Source organism: Eriocheir sinensis, chromosome 48 (assembly GCF_024679095.1).
Source record: "Eriocheir sinensis breed Jianghai 21 chromosome 48, ASM2467909v1, whole genome shotgun sequence".
Taxonomy (NCBI): domain Eukaryota; kingdom Metazoa; phylum Arthropoda; class Malacostraca; order Decapoda; family Varunidae; genus Eriocheir; species Eriocheir sinensis.
Window position 1 is genome coordinate 10,896,428 of NC_066556.1, and position 22,444 is coordinate 10,918,871.

The window sequence follows — 22,444 nt, forward strand, 5'->3', positions numbered from 1 at the left end:
AAAACTGAGACTTGCTAGTTAGAGGTGAGTAAATAACCACAAACCTTGAAACCAGGGAAAGTTTCATGATGGTATTATTCGTGAAATATGTTATCATGTGATGAACTATAATACATTTGTCTGTGAGTAAAGAAACAATGTGGAGGGGAGAGCAGATGGGAGTGTCTGAAAACATACACCAGTGGAAACATTATGAAATTATTAATCATGAATGATTGTCACAGATAAGCTGAGACTGCATCTGTCTGAGCAAATAAATAATGGTCTCATTTTCATCTCATGAACTTAGGGATGACAGCAGAGAGTATCTATATACAAGCTGGACAACTGGAATATTTTTTTTTGTAATTCATAGCATATAATGAACCACTACAAAACCTTTTCTCCTTACATTTACACCCTAAAGTTAAGTAAGAAAATAAGTTTATGGAGAGGGGAAGGATGTTATGGGGAGGGAAAGGAGTGAAAGGATGTCATGGAGAGGGGAAGGAGCAAATGGATGGCTGGTCATGTGTTGTGTTTAGATCACCCAATGTGGAAAAATGCATTTGGTTCAGCATTTGTACTTTGTAAAATCTAGTACAGTGTATTAAAAGCTTACCAAATCTTTGGAAAATGGATCATAAAAGTGTTTCAGTGTAATACAAAATATGATCTTGTATTCCATCAACATCATAAAAATATTTGGGTGAAAATGAAGTACTTTGTCACTTTTATATATTTAACAATATAAAAACAAAAAATATTTGACAACAAAATGCCTCACAATTGGCACTATGACTCATGCAACATTACAAAAAAAAACATGAAAATTATTGTGTGTTTGGCACAGAATTGCACAGATTAGACAACGACTAACAATAGAGACAATGGACCAGCCGTTACCACAACATACACGAGAGAGCCCGGGTTCATTTGTGAAGACCTTTTTGTTTTAGTGAAGGTATAAAACAAGAACAAACATGCAATACATTTTTCCTTTCAGCCATCCTAAGCAGCTCGCTAAGACAACACTTAATACCTAAGAACCCACTCATCATGGCACCACACGGGGTGGATTATGCTTGTCTGGAGGGGCACGTAGCAAACAAGATACAGATTCAACAGTTAAACACACCAATGAACAATGAAGCAGGTCAACAGTTATTGTATTTGAGCTTTGTGTGAGTAAGGGCTGGCTGGGGAATGTGATGCAGAACATACGAGTCAACACTGCACACTGTCATACTCAAAGACACCCATGAACTAAACTACTGTAGCACTGCTAAAGTTTCTAACCTGCTCAAAATAAGTATCTGGAGTCTTCCTTCTACTCTCTAATTACAAGACAGTTTCTTATCTGTCGACCTACAAATGGTTCTTAAACTTTATTTTTATTCCCTATAACAACTCACCCTCCACCTCTCAAAATCCTAAGGCTCCTCTATGACCTTTCCTGACATGCTGGATACATGAGCAGCGTGCCACAGAGCCATCCGGCCCACTGACACTTGAAAAAAATTAACATTGATGAGAGAGCACCAGTGTGCCCCTCCCTTCACACATGACATTCTTTGAAGTCCTCAAATTTATAATTCACTTACTCTTCATCTCAAATGCATCTATATAAGGGTTTCTTATGTGTCATTATATTATCTGGGTTTCTCAGTTCTCTAGGTGTGGTTGTTCTCTACCACAGCATCGGTCTTCAAACACAGCCACACTATCCTCCCACTTGATAAGCAATCTTCCCCTCATCCTTTCTCTTTCATCCCAACTACAGCTATCTTATCTGGCTCCAAACCACTATCCATTCACAGAACGTCTACTACCTCTTACCTCCTTAATACACCTCTTTCACAACTACAGTGAAGCTGGATCCTTATCACAGTTTGGTAACTTCACACTTCTCATGAGTTGTGGGAATGTACCTTTTTTCTTGGCTGCACAAAGCTACACTTTGGTGTTACATTGTTCTCAGTTCAGTTAAACAGCACCTGCTGATCAAACACCACTGCTGTTTACAACTGTGTACACACCATACCCCAAGATACTCCACTGTTGCTTCACCAACAATATCAACGAGACATTACTTCTACATGTACTGTGCAATATGGCCTCCTATGCTACAGTTGATTGTTATTGCAGTTCTGAACAAATATAACATTCTTGTTGTCCATCCAGCTAGTGTCCCTTTCATGTAATTAAACTCAACAATCATGAGTAAATGGCTAAATTATATTAATAATAAACAAGCTGCATTTAGAAAGAAAGATGCTCAGTAAACCAGCGAGAGCTGAACTTGCAGTGAGAGGACTATACAAGCAGCTCACTACAACCAGGGATACAACAGAGCTTGGCTGCCTTGACTTTACTAGTGCTGATGCATCATAGGCTTCAGAGTGCACCATGTCTTCATATTTCCTTGGTAGAAATGTAAAACAATCTTCAAGTGCTGAGCATGACTAATGGACCATGTGAACCCTTGTTTTCAGGGTGTGTCTGATGCCTCCATTGCCACCTAGTCCAGCTCTCCCTGCAGCTCACTGAGCACCCTGAGCTGAGAGCTTGACATCTGGACTCACTCTATAAGATCACCCACCCAGGGTTTACACTGGCTACACAGCATTACACTAAGTCATTACCCCAGAATGTAGATTATGAGGTTAAAATACAGTAGAAGAGGTAAATGTATACATAAATATAGTACTATGTAATATATAATTATAAAAGATGTAATTATATATAAAATCAACAGCAGCCCTATAGTGGTTTGGCACAACCAGCTCCTGGAATTGATTCCTCAAGCTGCCAATATGACTCATAAAAATACAATTCTAATACCTTATTCTACTAACTGCTTCCTTCCTTCCCCAAATAAGCTTTCCTCTTGTTACTTATTAATAATACTGATGATATTACTAAGCAAATGTGTAAATGAGAACATATAACATATCCAATATCAGTGGAAATATATCAAAGCTGCTTCAAACAAGCTGCATCAGGAGAATTTGTTGAGGCAATCTGTATATTTATGTGCACATATGTGTTTCATATGTTAATTCAAACTGCTTAAAACTAGTCATGAAATACAATACAAACAAACAATTTTAGTCAGAATTATAACCTCCCCAAGATGAGAATATCAAAATAGTATAGGTACAGGCACACCATCAATTTACCGGCAACGCTGACAGGCTGTTTGCACATAACTTGGAGGTGATCCCTCGGTTTTATGAGATTCTTTACTTATTTCTTACATTTAACCCCTTGCTGCTACGAGATGCAGGCGTCAGTAGTGGTGTCAAATGTAAACACCAGTCCATGCTGGTCCAAGAAATATTTAACTTTAAAAAACTGATCAATGGTGCTGCAGTGCAGGTGATGTGTGACAGGCATGGTTCTGGTTTTAAGTTTCTAGAAGTCCATAGGGGTTCAAAGAAAGCAGGTATTTAATTAGTGGGCCCAATGTTTGTTGATGAATCATTATATGGCCCAGACCAGTCCAGCAAAACGGTTACTCAGGCAATGCTTTAGAGCCCTGGGACCCGGTAAATTAGGTGGACCTGTATTGTCATTGTTTACAAGAATGAATCTAATGTGAGGGAAGACCTCACAGTCATAATAGTTTTAACTTTGGCACTTTGTGTAAGCACACAGGGTCCAATGTGACAACTTGCTTGTTACCATCAATTTAATAAAACTTTCTATGTTTTGGTTGTAATGTAAGTTTTCCCAATTTTTCAGAGTAAAACCACTGCTTTATAAAAGAATATGCTGTTCAGATCAGTTCAGTGACTTCTACTTGCCTACATTACATTGCACTGTTCTTTGTCTCCATATGATGTGCTCAGTGCCAACTTAACCAACAAACAATACCATGTATGAGACTGTGCTCCTCTGTAACGATGCGTTCATCATGAGATTACTCAGTGTTCCAAAGTTCAAAGACTCCTGGCAGACTCACTTTATCAGGGCAACTCACTGGAAGCCAATATATTCAACAATGGTTCAAGATAAGTCTGTATGTAGTTAAAATCAAAAGATATGATTTCCTTTCATTTTCTCACGACTCAGGAAATTAGGTTGGAATAGATTAACGCAATAAAATACGTGACCAAGAAGCGATCCATGAACCACATCAAACACCTACATGTAAGTTTGTTAGCTGCATAGTACTTGTACGTACAGGTTCCACCGAGTCACAACATATGTCTGACTAACATTAACAACAAAATTACTCCACAATCACAGAGAAGTAAGAATCACCGTGGATGGAGGAGGGACATGCCCTTACTTGTTCCGTGGCTGTGTGGGGGTGTGGTGGGAGGTGGAGGCGGCGGCAGCAGTGTGTGCGTTGTGGTTGTGCACCACAGAGAGCTGAGGGGTGTTGTTGCCATTGATGTCGCCATTGTTGTTATTTTGGAAGTTTGAGGGGAGGAGGGGAGTCAGGATGGCCAGCGGAGAGTTGTCGGCCAGTCCCCCTGAGGTGAGGTCATCCCGGGAGCAGTACGGAGGCGGCGGTGCCCCAACGACCTGACAAGGAGGAGGCAGGTCAGCTTTGGTGAGGCCTGGACCTGGAGGCGCTTTGTGTTATTCTTATCACCCGTGAGTTGTCAACCATATATGAGGGCCTTGCCCACCCTCATAATATGGAGTATGCATATGAGTATGAATCTCGTATGGAGGTGCTCAACACACACAGCTCTTTTGGAGAGAGTAGAGTCAAAGGCTTTTTGCCTCATCAGCTGCCTCCTATCACTGACTCTTTTCTAGCTCTTAAATTCCACAGTAATATTGCATCTCTATCTTCTATCACAATTCCACAGTAATATTGCATCTCTATCTTCTATCACAATTCCACAGTAATATTGCATCTCTATCTTCTATCACTTTTTTCATGCTGGCTGCTCTTCTGAACTTGCTAATTGCATGCCTCCACCCCTACTGCAGCCTCACTGAATAAGACTTTCTATTCTAGGCCTGTGGCTTATCCCTGTGCAATCCAAATCTCATATGAAAGAGTTAACCTGCATCTTCATCCTTTTATCCCTTTTGCTGGCAAACTTTAGTACAGCCTTCCTTCATCTGTATTTCCTCCTGCTTACAACTTGATCTCTTTCAAGAGGGAAGTATCAAGATTCTTCTCCAATTGAAACTGAAGCCCACCTTGGTTTAATAGCGAAATTAAATACTCAGTCAAGGAGAGAAAATTGTTTCACAGGTTAGAGAAAGAACAAAGCACGCCCGAAAGCATTAGACTTTATCATGATGCCAGGCGACGAGTAAAAAGATTAGTATGTTAGGTAAAATGTAGATATGAAGAAAATACTGCACCCAACTGTAAAAATAATCCAAAATCCTTCTTCAGTTACATAAACAACAGAAAGGCAATCAGAAGTGGAATTGGACCTTTAACAAACAGTGAAATAACAACGGATGAAGTCCTTAAAGCTCTCCGTTCACTTAAAACAAATAAAAGTCCCGGACCTGACAAAGTATATCCTATACTGCTTAACCCTCTGAGTACCGCGCTATGGCGAGAAAACTAGAACACCCCATACCGCACTAGGTGCAAAATTTTTTTTTTTCTTTCAAAACACTCGAATCTATCCCAAAACCATAAAAAATGTTGTCATTCCCCTTTCTGTAGCTTAGAAGTGTACCCCCTTCATCTCACCCGCAGCCCCGCCCCACCCGTCCAGCCCCGCTCAGCCGAGAGCGAGTTCATGCGGCTGTGCCCGCCACTCCGTTTCAGCGCGGTTTTGTAGTTCCACACTTTTTACACTCAGTGCATCATGGAACAATTATATTTCGAGAAATAAGACCGGTTTTGAAAATTATAAAATGACGATACGGTATCGTCACCCGTATGGGAAGCAACATTTTGTTTTTGGCAGAGGGTGGTAAGCTGTCCTGAACTTTTCCTTTGTTTTCACTATGTGGCGTATCCCATAGGATCACGAGAACCTGGGAGAGGCTAGCCCAACTCTCTAGCTATCACGTGATACCCGGCTGGTCTTCGGGGAACCAAAACTTTTCGCGAAATAAGACCGAGTGTAAGGGTAACTCAGTGACGATGTGGTATCGTCACCCGTACTGGCGGTAACATCCAGTGGTGACGATACCGTATCGTCATCGGTACTCAGAGGGTTAAAGAAACAAAGAGCGAAATACTCTCCTCCCTCACAACCGTATTCAATATGTCCTTGCGACAAGGCATCGTCCCTTCGGATTGGAAAAAGGCTAACGTGACACCGATTTTTAAGAAAGGAGACAAAAAAATACCAGGTAATTACTGACCCATTAGTCTAACTTCAGTTGTAGGTAAGCTACTTGAGAGCATAATTCTAGACAAAATTGTGAGTTACCTTGAAAGCCACTCATTAATTGGGGACTCACAACATGGCTTCCGTAACAAAAGATCCTGCCTATCAAACCAATTGACCTTATATAACGACCTCTTCTCAGTTTATGACATAACCAAATCCAAAAAGCATTTGATAAAGTCCCACATCATAAATTACTTTATAAATTAAAGCAAATAGGTATTGACAGTCAAGTAAACCAAAGGATCGTGAATTGGTTAAACAACAGACAACAAAGAGTAGTGATTGACGAATTTAACTCAGAGTGGGCGCCGGTCACTAGTGGCGTCCCTCAGAGTTCGGTTTTTGGCCCAGTGCTCTTCATAATTTACATCAACGACGTGGATGTTGGACTCAATAATCGCATTAGTAAATTTGCAGACGACACAAAGATTGGTAACTCGGCTCTCACTGACGAAGACAGGCAAAGCCTCCAAGAGGATTTGCACAAAATTTCAGCTTGGTCGGATAGATGGGAGATGCCCTTTAACGTAGACAAGTGCCAGGTCCTTCAAGTTGGAATAAGAAATAAGAAGTTCGATTATGAAATGCGCGGCGTTAAACTCCCAAGCGTTCACTGCGTTAAGGACCTGGGGGTCAAAATCGCGACAAACCTCAAGTTCTCACAGCAATGCATCGATGCAGCAAATAAAGGGAACAGAATGTTGGGCTTCATTAACCCTTTCCTTGCGCGCGGTGCGGACGTGACTATCCCCTCAGGCGCAGCTGGGCAGCCCAATGGGGGGTCTCTTTTAACCTCTGTATCTCAAAAACTATTCATCACAGCTAAAAACCAAAAACACCATTGGAAAGAGGAGGTCCAGATCAATAGGAGTTGGTTATGTATGCCTCTCTTGCGAACATACATGCACGTTCAAGGAGTGTTGAATGTTAACACTTACGTCGGTGCGTGCGGGATGATCAGCCATATTGAGGGAACTGTGGACATCTCTCCTTCAGATTCTGGCAAGGGAGTATTGCCAACTGCAATATTTACAACTATTTGGTCAAAGAATCAGTCAGGTGATAGGTGAAGCTATGCAAAAATGCCGCTATATTGGGCAAGAACATCCACCAGTTACTCGTCCGTAGATTTGCCGCGCTGGGCTGATATGATTTTCCACCAAATTTAGTGAAGAACCCACTCATTTGGCAATCCTGTGTTGTGAGAATTAGTGTTGGAACACTCTCATACGCGGGAGATTTGAGTGCGGGTGGAGCTCGCAGAGAGCGTTTAGCACCACTAGCAAATACACCAAACGCTCGCTGCAAGCATTTAGCAATGAAAGGGTTCATTAAAAGAAAGTTTTTATTCAAGAATAAAGATGTAATACTTCCGCTCTACAATAGTTTTGTCAGACCCCACTTGGAATATGCGGTACAGTTTTGGTCTCCCCACCATGCACAGGACATTGCTAAATTAGAAGGTGTTCAGCGTCGGGCAACAAAAATGATCCCTTCCTTGCGCAACAAAACCTACGAAGAAAGGCTTTCCACCCTTAACCCTTTCATTGCTAAACGCTCGCAGCGATCATTAGGCGTATTTGCTGGTGGTGCTAAACGCTCGCTGCGAGCTCCACCCGCACTCAAATCTCCCGCGTATGAGAGTGTTCCAACACTAATTCTCACAACACAGGATTGCCAAATGAGTGGGTTCTTCACTAAATTTGGTGGAAAATCATATCAGCCCAGCGCGGTAAATCTACGGACGAGTAACTGGTGGATGTTCTTGCCCAATATAGCGGCATTTTTGCATAGCTTCACCTATCACCTGACTGATTCTTTGACCAAATAGTTGTAAATATTGCAGTTGGCAATACTCCCTTGCCAGAATCTGAAGGAGAGATGTCCACAGTTCCCTCAATATGGCTGATCATCCCGCATGCACCGACGTAAGTGTTAACATTCAACACTCCTTGAACGTGCATGTATGTTCGCAAGAGAGGCATACATAACCAACTCCTATTGATCTGGACCTCCTCTTTCCAATGGTGTTTTTGGTTTTTAGCTGTGATGAATAGTTTTTGAGATACAGAGGTTAAAAGAGACCCCCCATTGGGCTGCCCGACTGTGCCTGAGGGGACAGTCGCGTCCACACTGCGTGCAAGGAAAGGGTTAACATGTTCTCTCTTGAGAAACATCGCCTCTGAGGAAAAATGATCGAATGTTTTAAAATACTTAATGGTTTCACGAATGTAGACAGATCAAAATTGTTTATGATCGATGACACTTTGCGAATAAGGAACAATGGCATAAAACTCAAATGTAGACTAGTAAATTCAGACTGCACCAAATTTTTCTTCACCAACATTGTAGTGCATGAATGGAATAAGCTCCCACCTTCAGTGGTCCAATGTAACACGATTGACTCCTTTAAAAACAAGTTCGACCGTCACTTCCTTCAACTTAATATTAACTAGAGTAGAAATGCAATGTTTTGGAGCCATCTGATTAATGTAGAATCACTTAGGTTTAAGAACAGGCCACCTAGTCTGGACCATGGGGCCTGTGTGGTCTGATTTTCTATGTAAATCTATGTAAATCAAACTATCTTCCTTTCACTGGAGCAGTGCAAAGCAGGCTTTCTTTTGTTTGTTATTTTGCCCTTAAATTGCTTCAGTTAATGTTAAAAAAAAATGAAAATTTACAGGCACACATTATGCCTGTTACCCCACACAGGGGGCGTAACAGTTAAATGAAATAATGGATCAGTTGTGAATAACCAAAATGGCATCCCAAACTACAACACCCACGATGTTGCCATAGCAGCTCTTGTTGGCAACCCTTTCCAGGAAGCCACAGCAATCATAGCTGAACAAAACATTTGCAAGAGGCAAGATGTAGATGAAGTGATGCTGCCCACACTCATGTATGATATGTCTCCTTGCCTGCCATGATGTTTACAAACACTGGTAGCACCCCTCCACTACATTACCCCCATGCATCAACTCCATGGCCCAGCACAACTTGTAACCTGAGCTGGGAAACATAATGTAAAACATAATACCAGAAAGGTGCCCCTGGACTTGAAACACAAACTGTAGGGTGAAAAAATCTGTCAATCTATAAAAAAAAAAGGGAAACATGAAGATTGCTTACCTGGTGGTACGATGGAGGTGGGCCTTGAGGATTGGTGGGCAGCTGCGAATACTGCGGTGGCTGGGAGTGTGAGGGAGGGCACAGCACCACGCCTCCGCTGAACGGCCGCTGCTGGTGAGAGCACTGCTGCCGCTGCTCATGGACGATTTCCGGGGCCAGCAGATCTGAGCGCAGGCCAGGAATCCTGCGCGAGTAAAGGGTGTCAGCTGCCCTCAGCTGGTACTGGTCAGTGGTTGATGGCGGTGAGTGGGAGGAGACCCAGGCAAAGGGACGGAGTGTGGCAGAGCGCAGTCTGCTGAGGCGGTAGTGCGGCCGCGAGGAGATGCCATTTGAGCGCCAGAGGTGGTAGCGCACCCCCACAATGATGGCCACTGTCACCAGGTTAGCGACAGCCACAATGCAACCTGCAAAGGACCAAAATGCAAATAACTTGAGTGTTGAAGGCATCTAGATATGCACTTTCTTGTTATAAAGTTTGCATCTGACACAACAACCTAAAATGGAGAAAGCAATATATCTTAGTTTGGAATGACCTTCAGGTTAAGAAATGGTCACATGATTTATTTACAGTGGATTCCTGACATGTTTTTGAGAATCACAGACAGTATAATGAATGGGCAGGGATACTATTTGTAAACTAAAAATGGTGTATCAAGAAGGCAACATAATATGCTGAACTGCAGAATGAATATGTTAAAGAGAAGATATTTCAGTACAGTTTGTCACAGAAAGATGAGACAGAAGCATTTCTTACCCATGACCAAAGTGGAGTCCGGCTGTGGATTCCTGTGTTGGTGGAGGGACTGCTTGAAGTCCATGTAGTACAGGTCTGGGTCCAAGAGGGCTGTCAAGGCAACAATGTTTAATACTTCAGATTACTGAAAGTCTATTGGCAAATTTGTTACTCATGTAAGGATGCAAATATTTTATTCAGATGACAGAATAATCAACGAAAGGATATCTTTTGTATTGATTGGGTCTAGCTGATCGAAGAAATATGAAAATGGTAGTTTCTTTTAGAGCCTCTAAAGATATTAGCCACTTACCAGGATGCACCAGCTGGCGGCAGCACTGAATCGTGGCCATTATGGTGCAGTTGGGAGGGTTGAGCTCCTTCTCTCGGCAACACAATTTGTGGGACAAACAGCGGCCATCATTACACGTGAGCTTCCCAGCACATGTGTTCAGACCTGAAGAGGATCAATCAAAACACACACACTGATTATACACAGAGTAGTATATACTGGTAAGTGTCTCAACAAGTGTCATGAAAATTAAATTTCAGGTGAGGACTGTATTACTGAAAATAGGGCAAGCAGACTATTCTCACTCTCAAATTCATACTTCAGTGGAGGACATAAAATTACTGACTATGGGTGGTATTAATAGAACATGCCAGGAACAAAAGATACCATCCCTTGTCCATGAGTGCATAAGATTCTTCAAGTCAACAAAGCATCATGACTAATGACAAGAACTGTACAGGAGACCCTCATGGAATGTGCAAGCATTACGGGTGCACCAGGTGACATGTGTGGAATGGAGATCACCAATTACCAAGCATTTAATAACTTAATACAGTCAGCCCTCAAATAGTACGGTTTCCAATAGTGCGATTTCGGTTTTATACAGATTGTCAAAGAAGATTTTTACAGGATTTTTAAATTTCCCGCTCGTTGCACCAAGCAGCCATGGCATGAGTGGCAACACTGTTCTACCAGACTGCCACCCATGCACATCCCCTCAGGAACACTGTTTTGCCAGATTGAAATCTATGTGCTTTCCCTAAGTCCGTGTGTGTGCACACCCTCAGCTGCGCTTCTCCATTACGACTTAACATGAACATGGGACCCAAGAGACAAGCCAAAACACCTGCTGAAAGCACCCCAAAGCGTTCGAGAAAGGTATTCACCTTGCAGGAGAATTCAGATTTAGAAGAAGTTACCTTTTGGTATGAGTTAAGTTGCGGTAGGGAGAGCATACTTGGTGAATCCGAATCCCGCCTGGCTCACCTTCTACTCGCCGGCCAAAGTTGAGGTTATGCATTTTCTGCTGTAGTGTTTCCACGCTGGGCAACTTAGCCATCCTGGCAGCGCTGCCTTCCACATTGTCAGCGAGCGAGCCGTGCCATACACTCACACTCTCTCTTACTCTCTACCACAGTTTCTATTGCTCTCTAATTCATACTTGAAATAAGATATGAGACAGTAATTGTGGAGATTGACTCCGTGCCTCCAAAATATGACATTACGTCTCCATATTATATACAGGTAACTCTCGATTTACGCGAGAGTTTGGTTTATGCGTTTTTGATATAACACAGGGTCCAAAATCCAAATAAAAGTTTAATTTACACGTTTTTTCACTTATACGCGATATTTTATGGCGTGGCCACCAGATGTCTCACGCAACTGGACTCACACGGCGCCGCGGCCACACAGCTGAGCTCAGTTCTTCCCATGCGCCACATGAACACCAATACAGTACCCACGCTGCCCCGCTACTCAACAATAGGGGTGGGCAGGTACCGGTACCAGTACCAGTAGTAACGGTACCAGCTATACGGTACGGTACCGGTGCCAGACTGCTCGGTACCGGTACCAATACTAGCCAGTCGCTCATGGTGTCCCTCATTTCTTCCTCACACGAGTGAGGCTGAGTGCCTGAGTGGATATCTCGGTGATATGGATACTCTCTCTCTCTCTCTCTCTCTCTCTCTCTCCACTGAATGAAGTGAATATTTATTTTTCGATCGAAAACTACCTCTTGTTTGATTTACATTGTTTTTGATTTACGCGACCTCTTCAAGGACACAATACTTGCGTAAATCGAGAGTTACGTGTATATAGTTAAGGGACACATATTTAAACTACCCCAACAAAATTTTAAATAACCTGACCTCTAACGGGGGGAGCTTCGCCCCCCTCGACATCCCCAGTGTGGTAGCACTACACTGTGACTGCAGCAGAAAATGCATAACTGGCAACTTGGGCCCGTGGGTAACAGCTGAGCCAGGCAGGACTCAGATTCCGTAGGAGTGCCCAGGAGTGTTTCTAGGGGGGGCACTAATTTTATACGGATTTTCAAATAGTACGGGGGTCCTGGGTCCCTAACCCTCGTACTATTTGAGGGACGACTGTATTAGTATTTAAAGTGAATATTCAGTCATCGCTCTAGGGCAAGTGAAATTAAAAAATCTGTATAGTTCAAATGAATATGAGCTCTAGCCTCCAGGATATCTGTTGATGGAGAATCAAACCAATTCCAAACTTAATTAAACAAGGAAATGAACACTGCAAAGACCCTCTCAGTTTAAGTCCATGCATGTGGGCGAACCAAGACGATAGACATAATATATCAACCAACTCTACACACCACAGTTACTATGGTGTTCATCTGAGCCATCTAAGCAGTCAGCAACGCCATCACACTCATAGCGCTTGGCGATGCATGACCCACTCCCACAGCTGAACGTGTTTGGTGAGCAGTGAGACAGCTGACCACCTGAAAATGTATTATCAACTCAATGTTATGTATTTCATTATTTATATCATGACATAAATTAATAATGCAGACAGAATGAACAACATGAGCCAAAATAATACGTGTGCAACAGCCAAGGCATGAACAGACTCACGTGGCAAGATGACAACCCTGACACTGGTCTTGATGGGGGCCTTCAAGTCGGGCTTGAGGCTGCAGGTGTAGTTGCCGCCATCTGTCTCCTTGAGGTCAATGATGGTGACTCTCAGCATGTTGGCATCTTCAAAGATGTGCACTCTCTCCTCACTGTTTGGAGCAGGTCAAGACATTATATACTTGGGAGTCAAGTCTAAGAGGTGATGGGGCATATCATTCACAATTGTAGAATGCCTTAATTTTTCAGCAACTTTGGTACCAGCAAGGCAATTAATTGGATCATATGGGATTCACAAGTGCAGATTTTAACACCAGTTTGCAACTGGCACCTTTTCCAAGAACAACACCGAGTACACAAGGGGGCAAAGCCACATTAAAAGACATTGATTAGAGGAATACAAAGTGAGGGCCAATGGCTTACCTATTGGTGGGGACAACCCAGTCAATCTGCGGCTTGGTCTCCTCGTCCTGCTCATAGTCGACAGAGCAGGTCAGACTCAGGCTGTCGCCTACATACTTGCGCAGCGTTGACTCCTTTGGGTCCACCCTCAACTTAACACCATGGGAAAACTCTGTAACACAGTTTATTTTGTTACCTCTTTTTCCATTATTCAACTCCTAATGAAAATTACTTTATGAATATATAGGGAGGGACCTAAAGAAGCAACTGTCCCCTATGGCTACTGCCCGTACTGCTAAAAGACTAAACCTTACATGATTGACAGGCAGGTGACAAGACTAAGATTATGGATTAATCACTCTCTCATGCCTTTCATGGAGGTAGAGTTGGTGGATTCGACATGAGCCACTAATCCCATTGAAAGAGGTGAAGCTGCCGAACTGTCATTTACTTTCATTCTCACGCCAGCAATGTGGCGCATACCCAGGTGAAAGCTCAAGCCTTGGTTACTGCCTTCATGCCATGCCTTATCCATTATGACAGTACTGTTTTTTATTACTGTACACTTATTGATACAGTATGGTTGGCCCACATGTATGGACTTAAACTGAGAGGGTCTTATGCAATGTTCATTTCCTTGTTTAAGTAAGTTTGGAATATGTTTGATTGTCCACCAACAGATATCCTGGAGGCTAGAGCTCATATTCATTTAACTATACAGATTTTTTAATAATACATTTTTCTACATAACAAATGGAGACAGAAACCAATTTTGAGATTTCACAAGCTTATCACCACTAATTCAATAATATTTCTTTCCTTACATGTTTAGATGCCACTAACCAACAATAACATTCATAGTATTCCTAAAATGTAAGTAGGTTTCAGCAACAGCTTTCATTGACAATGTTGATGGTCTCATAGTTGAACTAAAAATGTGTCTACTAAGGTCATTCCACACCGAAAAAATCCAGGTGGCCTGTGACCTGACCAGCCTGACCTATCACCTGACATTTGACAGGTGTCCGCCATCATGCTGGCGTGAGAATGACAGTTAATGACAGTTCGGCTGTTTCACTGTTCAGAGGTGATGTCGACTCCACCCCTTATACCTCCATGGATGCCTCTAGTTGCCATGACCCCATGTTAGGCACCTGCACAGGGGCCCTGCGCACTATTATCAAGACCCCCTCGCTGGCCACAGGCTGGGCCATGAGCGGCACGCCCGGTGACCTCTCCGCCACTCGAGGCTTTAAAGTACATTGGCCTGGAGCAGTGCCCGCCCGCCCCGCAAAAGGTTATGTGGCCTTCCCTGCGTGGCCTCGGCGGGCTCCTGCACGGCCCGGCACGCCACGAGGGGCGGCACACGCCCAGCACGGCCTGGCACACGCCCGGCACAGGCCCGCGCCCCGCTGCCTCACCTGCGGCCCAGCACAACACGCAAACGGAGAACAGGGCGACTCTCCGGGAGGCCATTTTATCTCCATTATTATTGTTTACAACGGAGGCTCGCTTGACTTGAGAGACAAATATATATAAACACTTCATTAAAAGGAAATTTGATTCCAGAAAGTGACAGAAAACAATATTAATAATACAAAATAACACAAATTATTAATATTAAGTACGAATTCGCCTATAGCCCGTGCTAGGCAGTCATTTGTTTATTAGTGAGCGGGTGCTTCGAGTGGCGCCCTCGCCTGCCTTGTGTCCGTGTGTGGTGCTGCTGGACACCCGCCACAGGAGGCCAGCCAGGTGTGTATGGCTGGTTTGTTACACCCTGTCAGGCGTGGACCACCGAGAATAGTCACCAAGGAAGAGACAAAAGTTTTACAATGTTTACTTAATTTGTTGTGCCTGCCTCCTCTTGCCTCCTACAATCTCAATCTTATGTTAGGTAGTTTACTGCTTTTCATAGACCTGTTAGTTCTGATTCCCTCTTTCCTGAATCGTCTACAACTTGCAGAAGAGGGAACATGCTGGCCCAAAATGCATGGTCGTTTTCAATTAGATAAGAATTATTGTCAGTGTCAAAACATCCCTCTACATGCAGGCACCCAAGGTCACGGTGCAGCCCTGCGCGAGGTGAATGCTTGTTGATTGCCTCGCTAACGAACAGTTCGAGTACACTAAACTTATAACTACATGTAATATCAATATTTTGTCATGCCATGATACATATTATGTACTATCTCCAACTTTTTTTTTCCTTCTGTTCATCAGTTGGTAGTACACCGGCTTAGCGTCAGCAGCGTGTTTCTTCTTGTTGGTTCTGACTGCTGGCGCTGTTGCCACACAATCCAGTTTTCAACGCAAATTATTTTATCACCACACGTAACAGACGTACACGTGCCGGTGTAGCAGTAGGGAGTGGAGTAGCAGTAGGAAATCAAAGTCTTTGGTAAGAAATGAAGCAAGATCACACTCATACACATGCTCGCTCTCTCTCTCGTGGCATTTTAAGATATCTATATGGGGGGCTCCCATGGTCCCGTGGTAGAGTATCCGCCTTACGCTTCGGCGGGATGCTAGAGCGTGAGTTCGAGACCTATCCGGTGCCATGGGGGTGGAAAGGTGGGCTCTTTCCGACACCCTCAGCCCCGTTGTTGGGCCTCCTCCTTGAAAGAATTGGGTATCTCTCTTCCAGCCGTCTGGGAGGTTGCGCGGCATGCACCGCCTTCCTCCATTGGGGTATATCCCCAACGAAATATACCAAAAAAAAAAAAAAAAAAAAAAAAAAAATATATATATATATATATATATATATATATATATATATAAAAAAGTTACTATTTTTATATAATCATTTCACTATATAAATCAACCTGTATTAAGCGCGTTATCATACATGTACTTCTTATTTTATTTAGTATTCAACCCTATTTCTTTCCATTTATGAATAATACAATTAATTTGCTTTCTTTTGATGCCAAATATATATATATATATATATATATATATATATATATATATATATATATATATATATATATATATATATGAAATATATATATAAAAATAGTAACTTTTTATATAGATATCTTAAAATGATTTTAATACAAGATAGTCAACATATTGAAGTGTTCATATATGAATTTTTATACAGATATATTAATTTTTGTGGCGACAGGAAGTTTTTTTTTTGTCGCCGCGCGTGAAATGAGTCAGATTCGGCGAATTTTCGTCGCGATTTCTGGTCAAGCTCGAGCAAAAACTACTGAAGCTAGTAAAGCGTGCTTGGTGGCAAATGAAAGCTCTGTTACTACAGATTAATAATCTGAAAAAAAAATTGCAAGCACTAAATAAATAAAAAAAAAAGTTATAAGCAAAAAACTAGGACGTGTCCAAATCGCGGCAAAAGGGACGAAAAACTGGCTATTTTATGACGGCTCGACGACAAACTTGAAATCGAGCTATCAAAGAATCCTTCCAGCTGGTCAAACTACATTCCTAAGAGGGGTTACATGCCAAATTACAGCCATCTAGAGGCAATAGCAATGCCACACTAGACAAAAATGGCAAAGTGTCTTGAGTTTGTCAAAATCGCTCTCAAAAGGGTTTACGTTTTGATCTCTAGCGACGAAACTACTGGGAGTAGGGAAATGTTATGCATCATATTGGAAAGCACATTGGTAGGGCTAAAATATTTGTTAAATAAGTTTTTTGAAATTCTCAAAAAAATTGCGGGTTTCAAGGTTGGGAACTCAAAAATAGGTTTTTTTCACAGCCGTTTTTTGCGAATTTATTAGATTCTTTACCTTTTCGAATCGGTTTTTGAGCCCGGTCGCTTAGTATAATATATAGCCCTTTCATTTTGCCGTCGATTGATACCCAAAAAATTTCTATAGCCCAGAAATAAGGGAGTTATGGCGATTCGCACCAAAGCAGTTGATTTTTCCAAAATTCGCGGCTTAATGACAAGGGTGCCGCAAAATCAAGAGTCCGTCGTCCATTACTTGAGATGTCACTGTATGAACTGATATGTGTATGAGAGGTAAATGTACGTTGTTCTCTCTTCACGAATACGCCTTAACTATTTACTTAACCATAGCCTACTGTTATTTTTATTGTGTTTTATATCGTCCAGCATTCAATGTTAAAATGACCAGTTCTGAACACTATAGAAACAGCAATAAAGGAGTATAACAGTAGCTTATATCGCTACATAATAAAATATTGATAGCCTACTCCTGAAAAAAAATTTCTCTCTCTCTCTCTCTCTCTCTCTCTCTCTCTCTCTCTCTCTCTCTCTCTCTCTCTCTCTCTCTCTCTCTCACACACACACACACACACATAAATACACACACATTTTTACTTCAACACCATTAGCCTATCCGTATTTTTACTGATCCCACTACTATATATATCTATATATATATATATATATATATATATATATATATATATATATATATATAATATATATATATATATATATATATATATATATATATATATATATATATATATATATATATATATATATATATATATATTTTTTTTTTTTTTTTTCTCTACAATATGTTAACGTGGGAGACTATGTGTGTATGTGTGTGTGTGTGTGTGTGTGTGTGTGTGTGTGTGTGTGAGAGAGAGAGAGAGAGAGAGAGAGAGAGAGAGAGAGAGAGAGATTTACATAGATTTACATAGAAAATCAGACCACACAGACCCCATGGTCCAGACTAGGTGGTCTGTCCTTAAACCGAAGTGATTTTACATTAATCAGAAGGCTCCAAAACGTTGCATTTCTACTCTAGTTGATATTAAGTTGAAGGAAGTGACGGTCGAGCTTTTTTTTGAAGGAGTCAATCGTGTTACACTGGACCACTGACGGTGGGAGCTTATTCCATTCTCGCACTACAACGTTGGTGAAGAAAAATTTGGTGCAGCCTGAATTTATTTCTCTACATCTGAGTTTTACGTCATTGTTCCTCGTGCGCAAAGTGTCATCGATCATAAACAATGTTGATCTGTCTACATTCGTGAAACCATTAAGTATTTTAAAACATTCGATCAGTTTTCCTTGGAGGCGACGCTTCTCAAGAGAGAACATGTTAAGGGTGGAAAGCCTATCTTCGTAAGATTTGTTGCGCAAGGAAGGGATCATTTTCGTTGCCCGACGCTGAACACCTTCTAATTTAGCAATATCCTTTGCATGGTGGGGAGACCAAAATTGTACCGCATATTCCAAGTGGGGTCTGACTAAACTATTGTAGAGCGGGAGTATTACATCTTTATTCTTGAATAAAAAGTTTCTTTTAATGAAGCCCAACAGTCTGTTCGCTTTATTTGCTGCATCGATGCATTGCTGTGAGAATTTGAGGTCTGACGCGATTTTGACCCCCAAGTCTTTGACGCATTGAACGCTTTTGAGTTTAACGCCGCGCATTTCGTAATCGAACTTCTTATTCCTCGTTCCAACTTGAAGGACCTGGCACTTGTCTACGTTAAAGGGCATCTCCTATGTATCCGACCAAGCTGAAATTTTGTGCAAATCCTCTTGGAGGCTTTGCCTGTCTTCGTCAGTGAGAACCGAGTTACTGATCTTTGTGTCGTCTGCAAATTTACTAATGCGATTATTGAGTCCAACATCCACGTCGTTGATGAAAATAATGAAGAGCACTGGGCCAAGAACCGAGCCCTGAGGGACGCCACTAGTGACCGGCGCCCACTCTGAGTTAAATCCGTCAATCACTACTCTTTGTTGTCTGTTGCTTAACCAATTCGCGATCCATTGGTTTACTTGACCGTCAATACCTATTTGCTTTAATTTGTAAAGTAATTTATGATGTGGGACTTTATCAAACGCTTTCTGGAAATCAAGATAGACTACGTCCAGTGATTTGGTTACGTCATAAACAGTGATGAGGTCGTTATAAAAGGTTAATAGGTTTGATAGGCAGGATCTTTTGTTTCGGAAGCCATGTTGTGAGTCCCCAATTAATGAGTGGCTTTCAAGGTAACTTACAATTTTGTCTCTAATTATGCCCTCAAGTAGCTTACCTACAACTGAAGTTAGACTAAAGGGCCTGTAATTACCTGGTACTTTTTTGTCTCCTTTCTTAAAAATCGGTGTCACGTTAGCCTTTTTCCAATCCGAAGGGACGATGCCTTGTCGCAAGGACATATTGAATACGGTTGTGAGGGAGGAGAGTATTTCGCTCTTTGTTTCTTTCAGCAGAGTTGGATATACTTCGTCAGGTCCAGGACTTTTATTTGTTTTAAGTGATTTGAGGGCTTTAAGGACTTCATCGGGTTTTATTTCAAAGTTAGGCAATGCATGCTCAGGATTTACATTAGTACTGGTGTTGGTGGTAGTGGTTGGAGGACTGTTAGTATTAAACACCGAGGAAAAGTAATTGTTTAATAGGTTTGCAACGTGTTGGCTGTCAGTCACTAGTGCACCGTCGCTGTTTGTTAAGGGTCCAATTCCACTTCTGATCGCCTTTCTGTTGTTTATGTAACTGAAGAAGGATTTCGGATTATTTTTACAGTTGGCTGCAATATTTTCTTCGTATCTACGCTCTGCCTGACGCACTAATCTGTTTACTCGTCGCCTGGCATCGGTATAGTGTCTAATGTTTTCGGGAGTGCTTTGTTCTTTCTTTAACCTGCAAAACAATTTTCTCTCCTTGACTGAGTGTTTAATTTCGCTATTAAACCAAGGTGGGCTTTTATTAGTGTTAATCCGCTTTTCGCAAAAGGGGACAAATGTGTCCTGCTGAGTGAGTATATAAGTGATTTTTAAAGCTTAGCCAGGCGTCCTCTACATTGCCGTCATCTGATAGTTGCATATCTATTAGTTTTCGTCGGATTTCTACGAAGTTGGCTCTTTTGAAATTGGGCACCTTTACTTTATTTTCAGTCACCGATGTTTGAGCTCTAATGTCAACGCGCAGTAGTTTATGATCGCAGGAACCGAGGTGTTCTCCTACCGTGACATTACTGACTAGGTTATCTTGGGTCGTTATAACAAGGTCAAGTATGTTATTTTGTCGAGTTGGTTCAGAAACCATTTGGCTTAGATAATTTTCTTCTAAAAATTCGATCATTCTATGTGACTCACCTTCTGTACCATACAGTGTCGCCCAGTCGATATGGGGGAGGTTAAAGTCTCCTAATATCAGTGAGTCGCTGTTATTAAGTGACTGCCTTAAGACGCTGTACATTTCAAGATCGGCATCGAGTGATTACCCCGGAGGCCTGTAAGTGACAGATATATTTAAATTGACTTTTGCTATGTTTACTCGCACGCACAAATGTTCAACGTTACTGTTTCTTGGTGTTTTGTCAGTGGGTTGCAAATAGCTTTTGGCAAAAAGGGCGACACCACCACCTCTACGGTTTACACGATCCTTGTTAAAGAGTCTGTAGCCATCTATGTTGTATTCGGAACTTAAATCAATATTTGTGGTGTCGATAAATGTTTCGGTTATAGCAATTACGTCAAAGTTTTCTGTCAGAGCAAGACATCGCAGTTCATCAAACTTGTCTCTTAGGCCACGCGCATTGAAACTAAGGACTCTTAGGTTATCTTGAGGCTTGGTAATAGAGGTGGTGGTACTGGATGGTTCAATGTTACGAGTTTGTTGCGGTGTATGGTGTCTATTTACACGGGCGGGATGGAAGGACGTGGCTGAGAGTCGTTTTTTTGTTCGGGCGTTACATACGGCAAATGTGGAACGCTTCCCGATTTTGCGTGTCATCCTTGAGCAGGGGCCATGCTAATCTTCTCTGTATCGTTCCAATTTTAGTATATGTACCGCCGAAGCAAGTACAAAGAGAGAGAGAGAGAGAGAGAGAGAGAGAGAGAGAGAGAGATTTTTTCAGGATCGTAGGTTATGAACAGATTCTTACGCAGCGACATGAGCTACTGTTATATACTCCTTTATTGCTGTTTATATAGTATACAGCAATGGTCATTTTATCACTGGATGCTGGACGATATAAAGCACTACAATAAATATAACAGTAGGCTATTTGGTTAAATAAACTGAATATTGATCGCCTACTCCTAAACAAAAAAGTTAAGGCGTATTTTTGAAGTAGAGAACACCCTAAATTTACCTCTCATACACCACACAGTCGTGGGCAGAGTGGTGATGTTATTATGAACTAAGGATATTAGAAATCCCCTGCCTTGGTTATCCTCTGAGAGCCACCCTGCGCCACTAGAGAGCGAGCGACGCGAGGATGTGTGTGCAGTGTTGCCACTCAGTTTTAAGAGGTAGTACCAGATTGCACCAGTAAAAAAGTACCAAATGAGAACAAAACGTACCAGATTGAGTAACTATAACATTATTTACTGGTCAACATACCTATAAAAATGTAAATCTATCTATTTCTTGGGATGCTGAAGGTGTTGAACACTGACGAAGTACATGGCAGGACATAAATATAACGACTTACGACACTATTCATTTATTTCCACAATGCATAGAACAAAAATACCATCTCTATTTAGTACCAGATCCAGTGGAAGTCGTACTTTGTACACCCAAAAGTACCAAATATGGTACGTTCGTACCAAAAACCGGCAAAACACTGTGTGTGTGTGTGCGTGTGTGTGTGTGTGTGTGTGTGTGTGTGTGTTTGAGACAGCAGCGCATGCGCACAACGAGGATTCATCTCCTACTGGTAATTCACGTCCTACTGCCACACCGGGTTCCCACTATCCCGTTTTGACGGTAACCGTCGACATTAACCCGTAAGCTGATGCTACACCTCTCAGATGACAAGTCTAGGGGACTGCTATACACCTCTTGGAAGCGCATATTTCACATCACTCCCACAAAGCCCCTGTGGACTGTGCGACCCTGAGTCTATTTTAGTGGTTAGTTTAGCCTCTCATGTTGAATTTAGCACTATCACCATGTGCATCCAGTCATTTGTTAGTTGTCAGTCATTAGTGACCATGACAATGGTATTAAATGTCGAAAATGACGTCCATACATGATGG

At 41.9% G+C, this 22,444-nt stretch overlaps 1 protein-coding gene and 1 non-coding gene across 3 annotated transcripts; both read right to left on the bottom strand.

The window, feature by feature from the left end:
- Positions 1-702: 702 nt before the first annotated feature.
- LOC126981582 (uncharacterized) lies at positions 703-14,992 on the bottom strand. Of its 2 annotated transcripts, none has more exons than XM_050832999.1 (8): positions 14,907-14,992; positions 13,507-13,657; positions 13,084-13,235; positions 12,822-12,950; positions 10,493-10,636; positions 10,201-10,290; positions 9,447-9,850; positions 703-4,515 (listed from the first exon to the last, which is right to left on the bottom strand). In XM_050832999.1, exons 1-8 carry the CDS (start codon positions 14,959-14,961, stop codon positions 4,273-4,275), a joined length of 1,368 nt encoding a protein of 455 aa, XP_050688956.1. In that variant the 5' UTR covers positions 14,962-14,992; the 3' UTR covers positions 703-4,272. The 2 variants fall into 2 exon arrangements, with proteins under 2 accessions (XP_050688956.1, XP_050688957.1); XM_050833000.1 differs by lacking the exon at positions 14,907-14,992 and adding an exon at positions 14,598-14,879.
- A 6,164-nt stretch (positions 14,993-21,156) lies between these two features.
- Positions 21,157-21,263, bottom strand: LOC126981612 (U6 spliceosomal RNA). Its single transcript, XR_007734005.1, has one exon. It is a non-coding gene; the product is annotated as a U6 spliceosomal RNA (small nuclear RNA).
- Between the last annotated feature and the right edge of the window lie 1,181 nt (positions 21,264-22,444).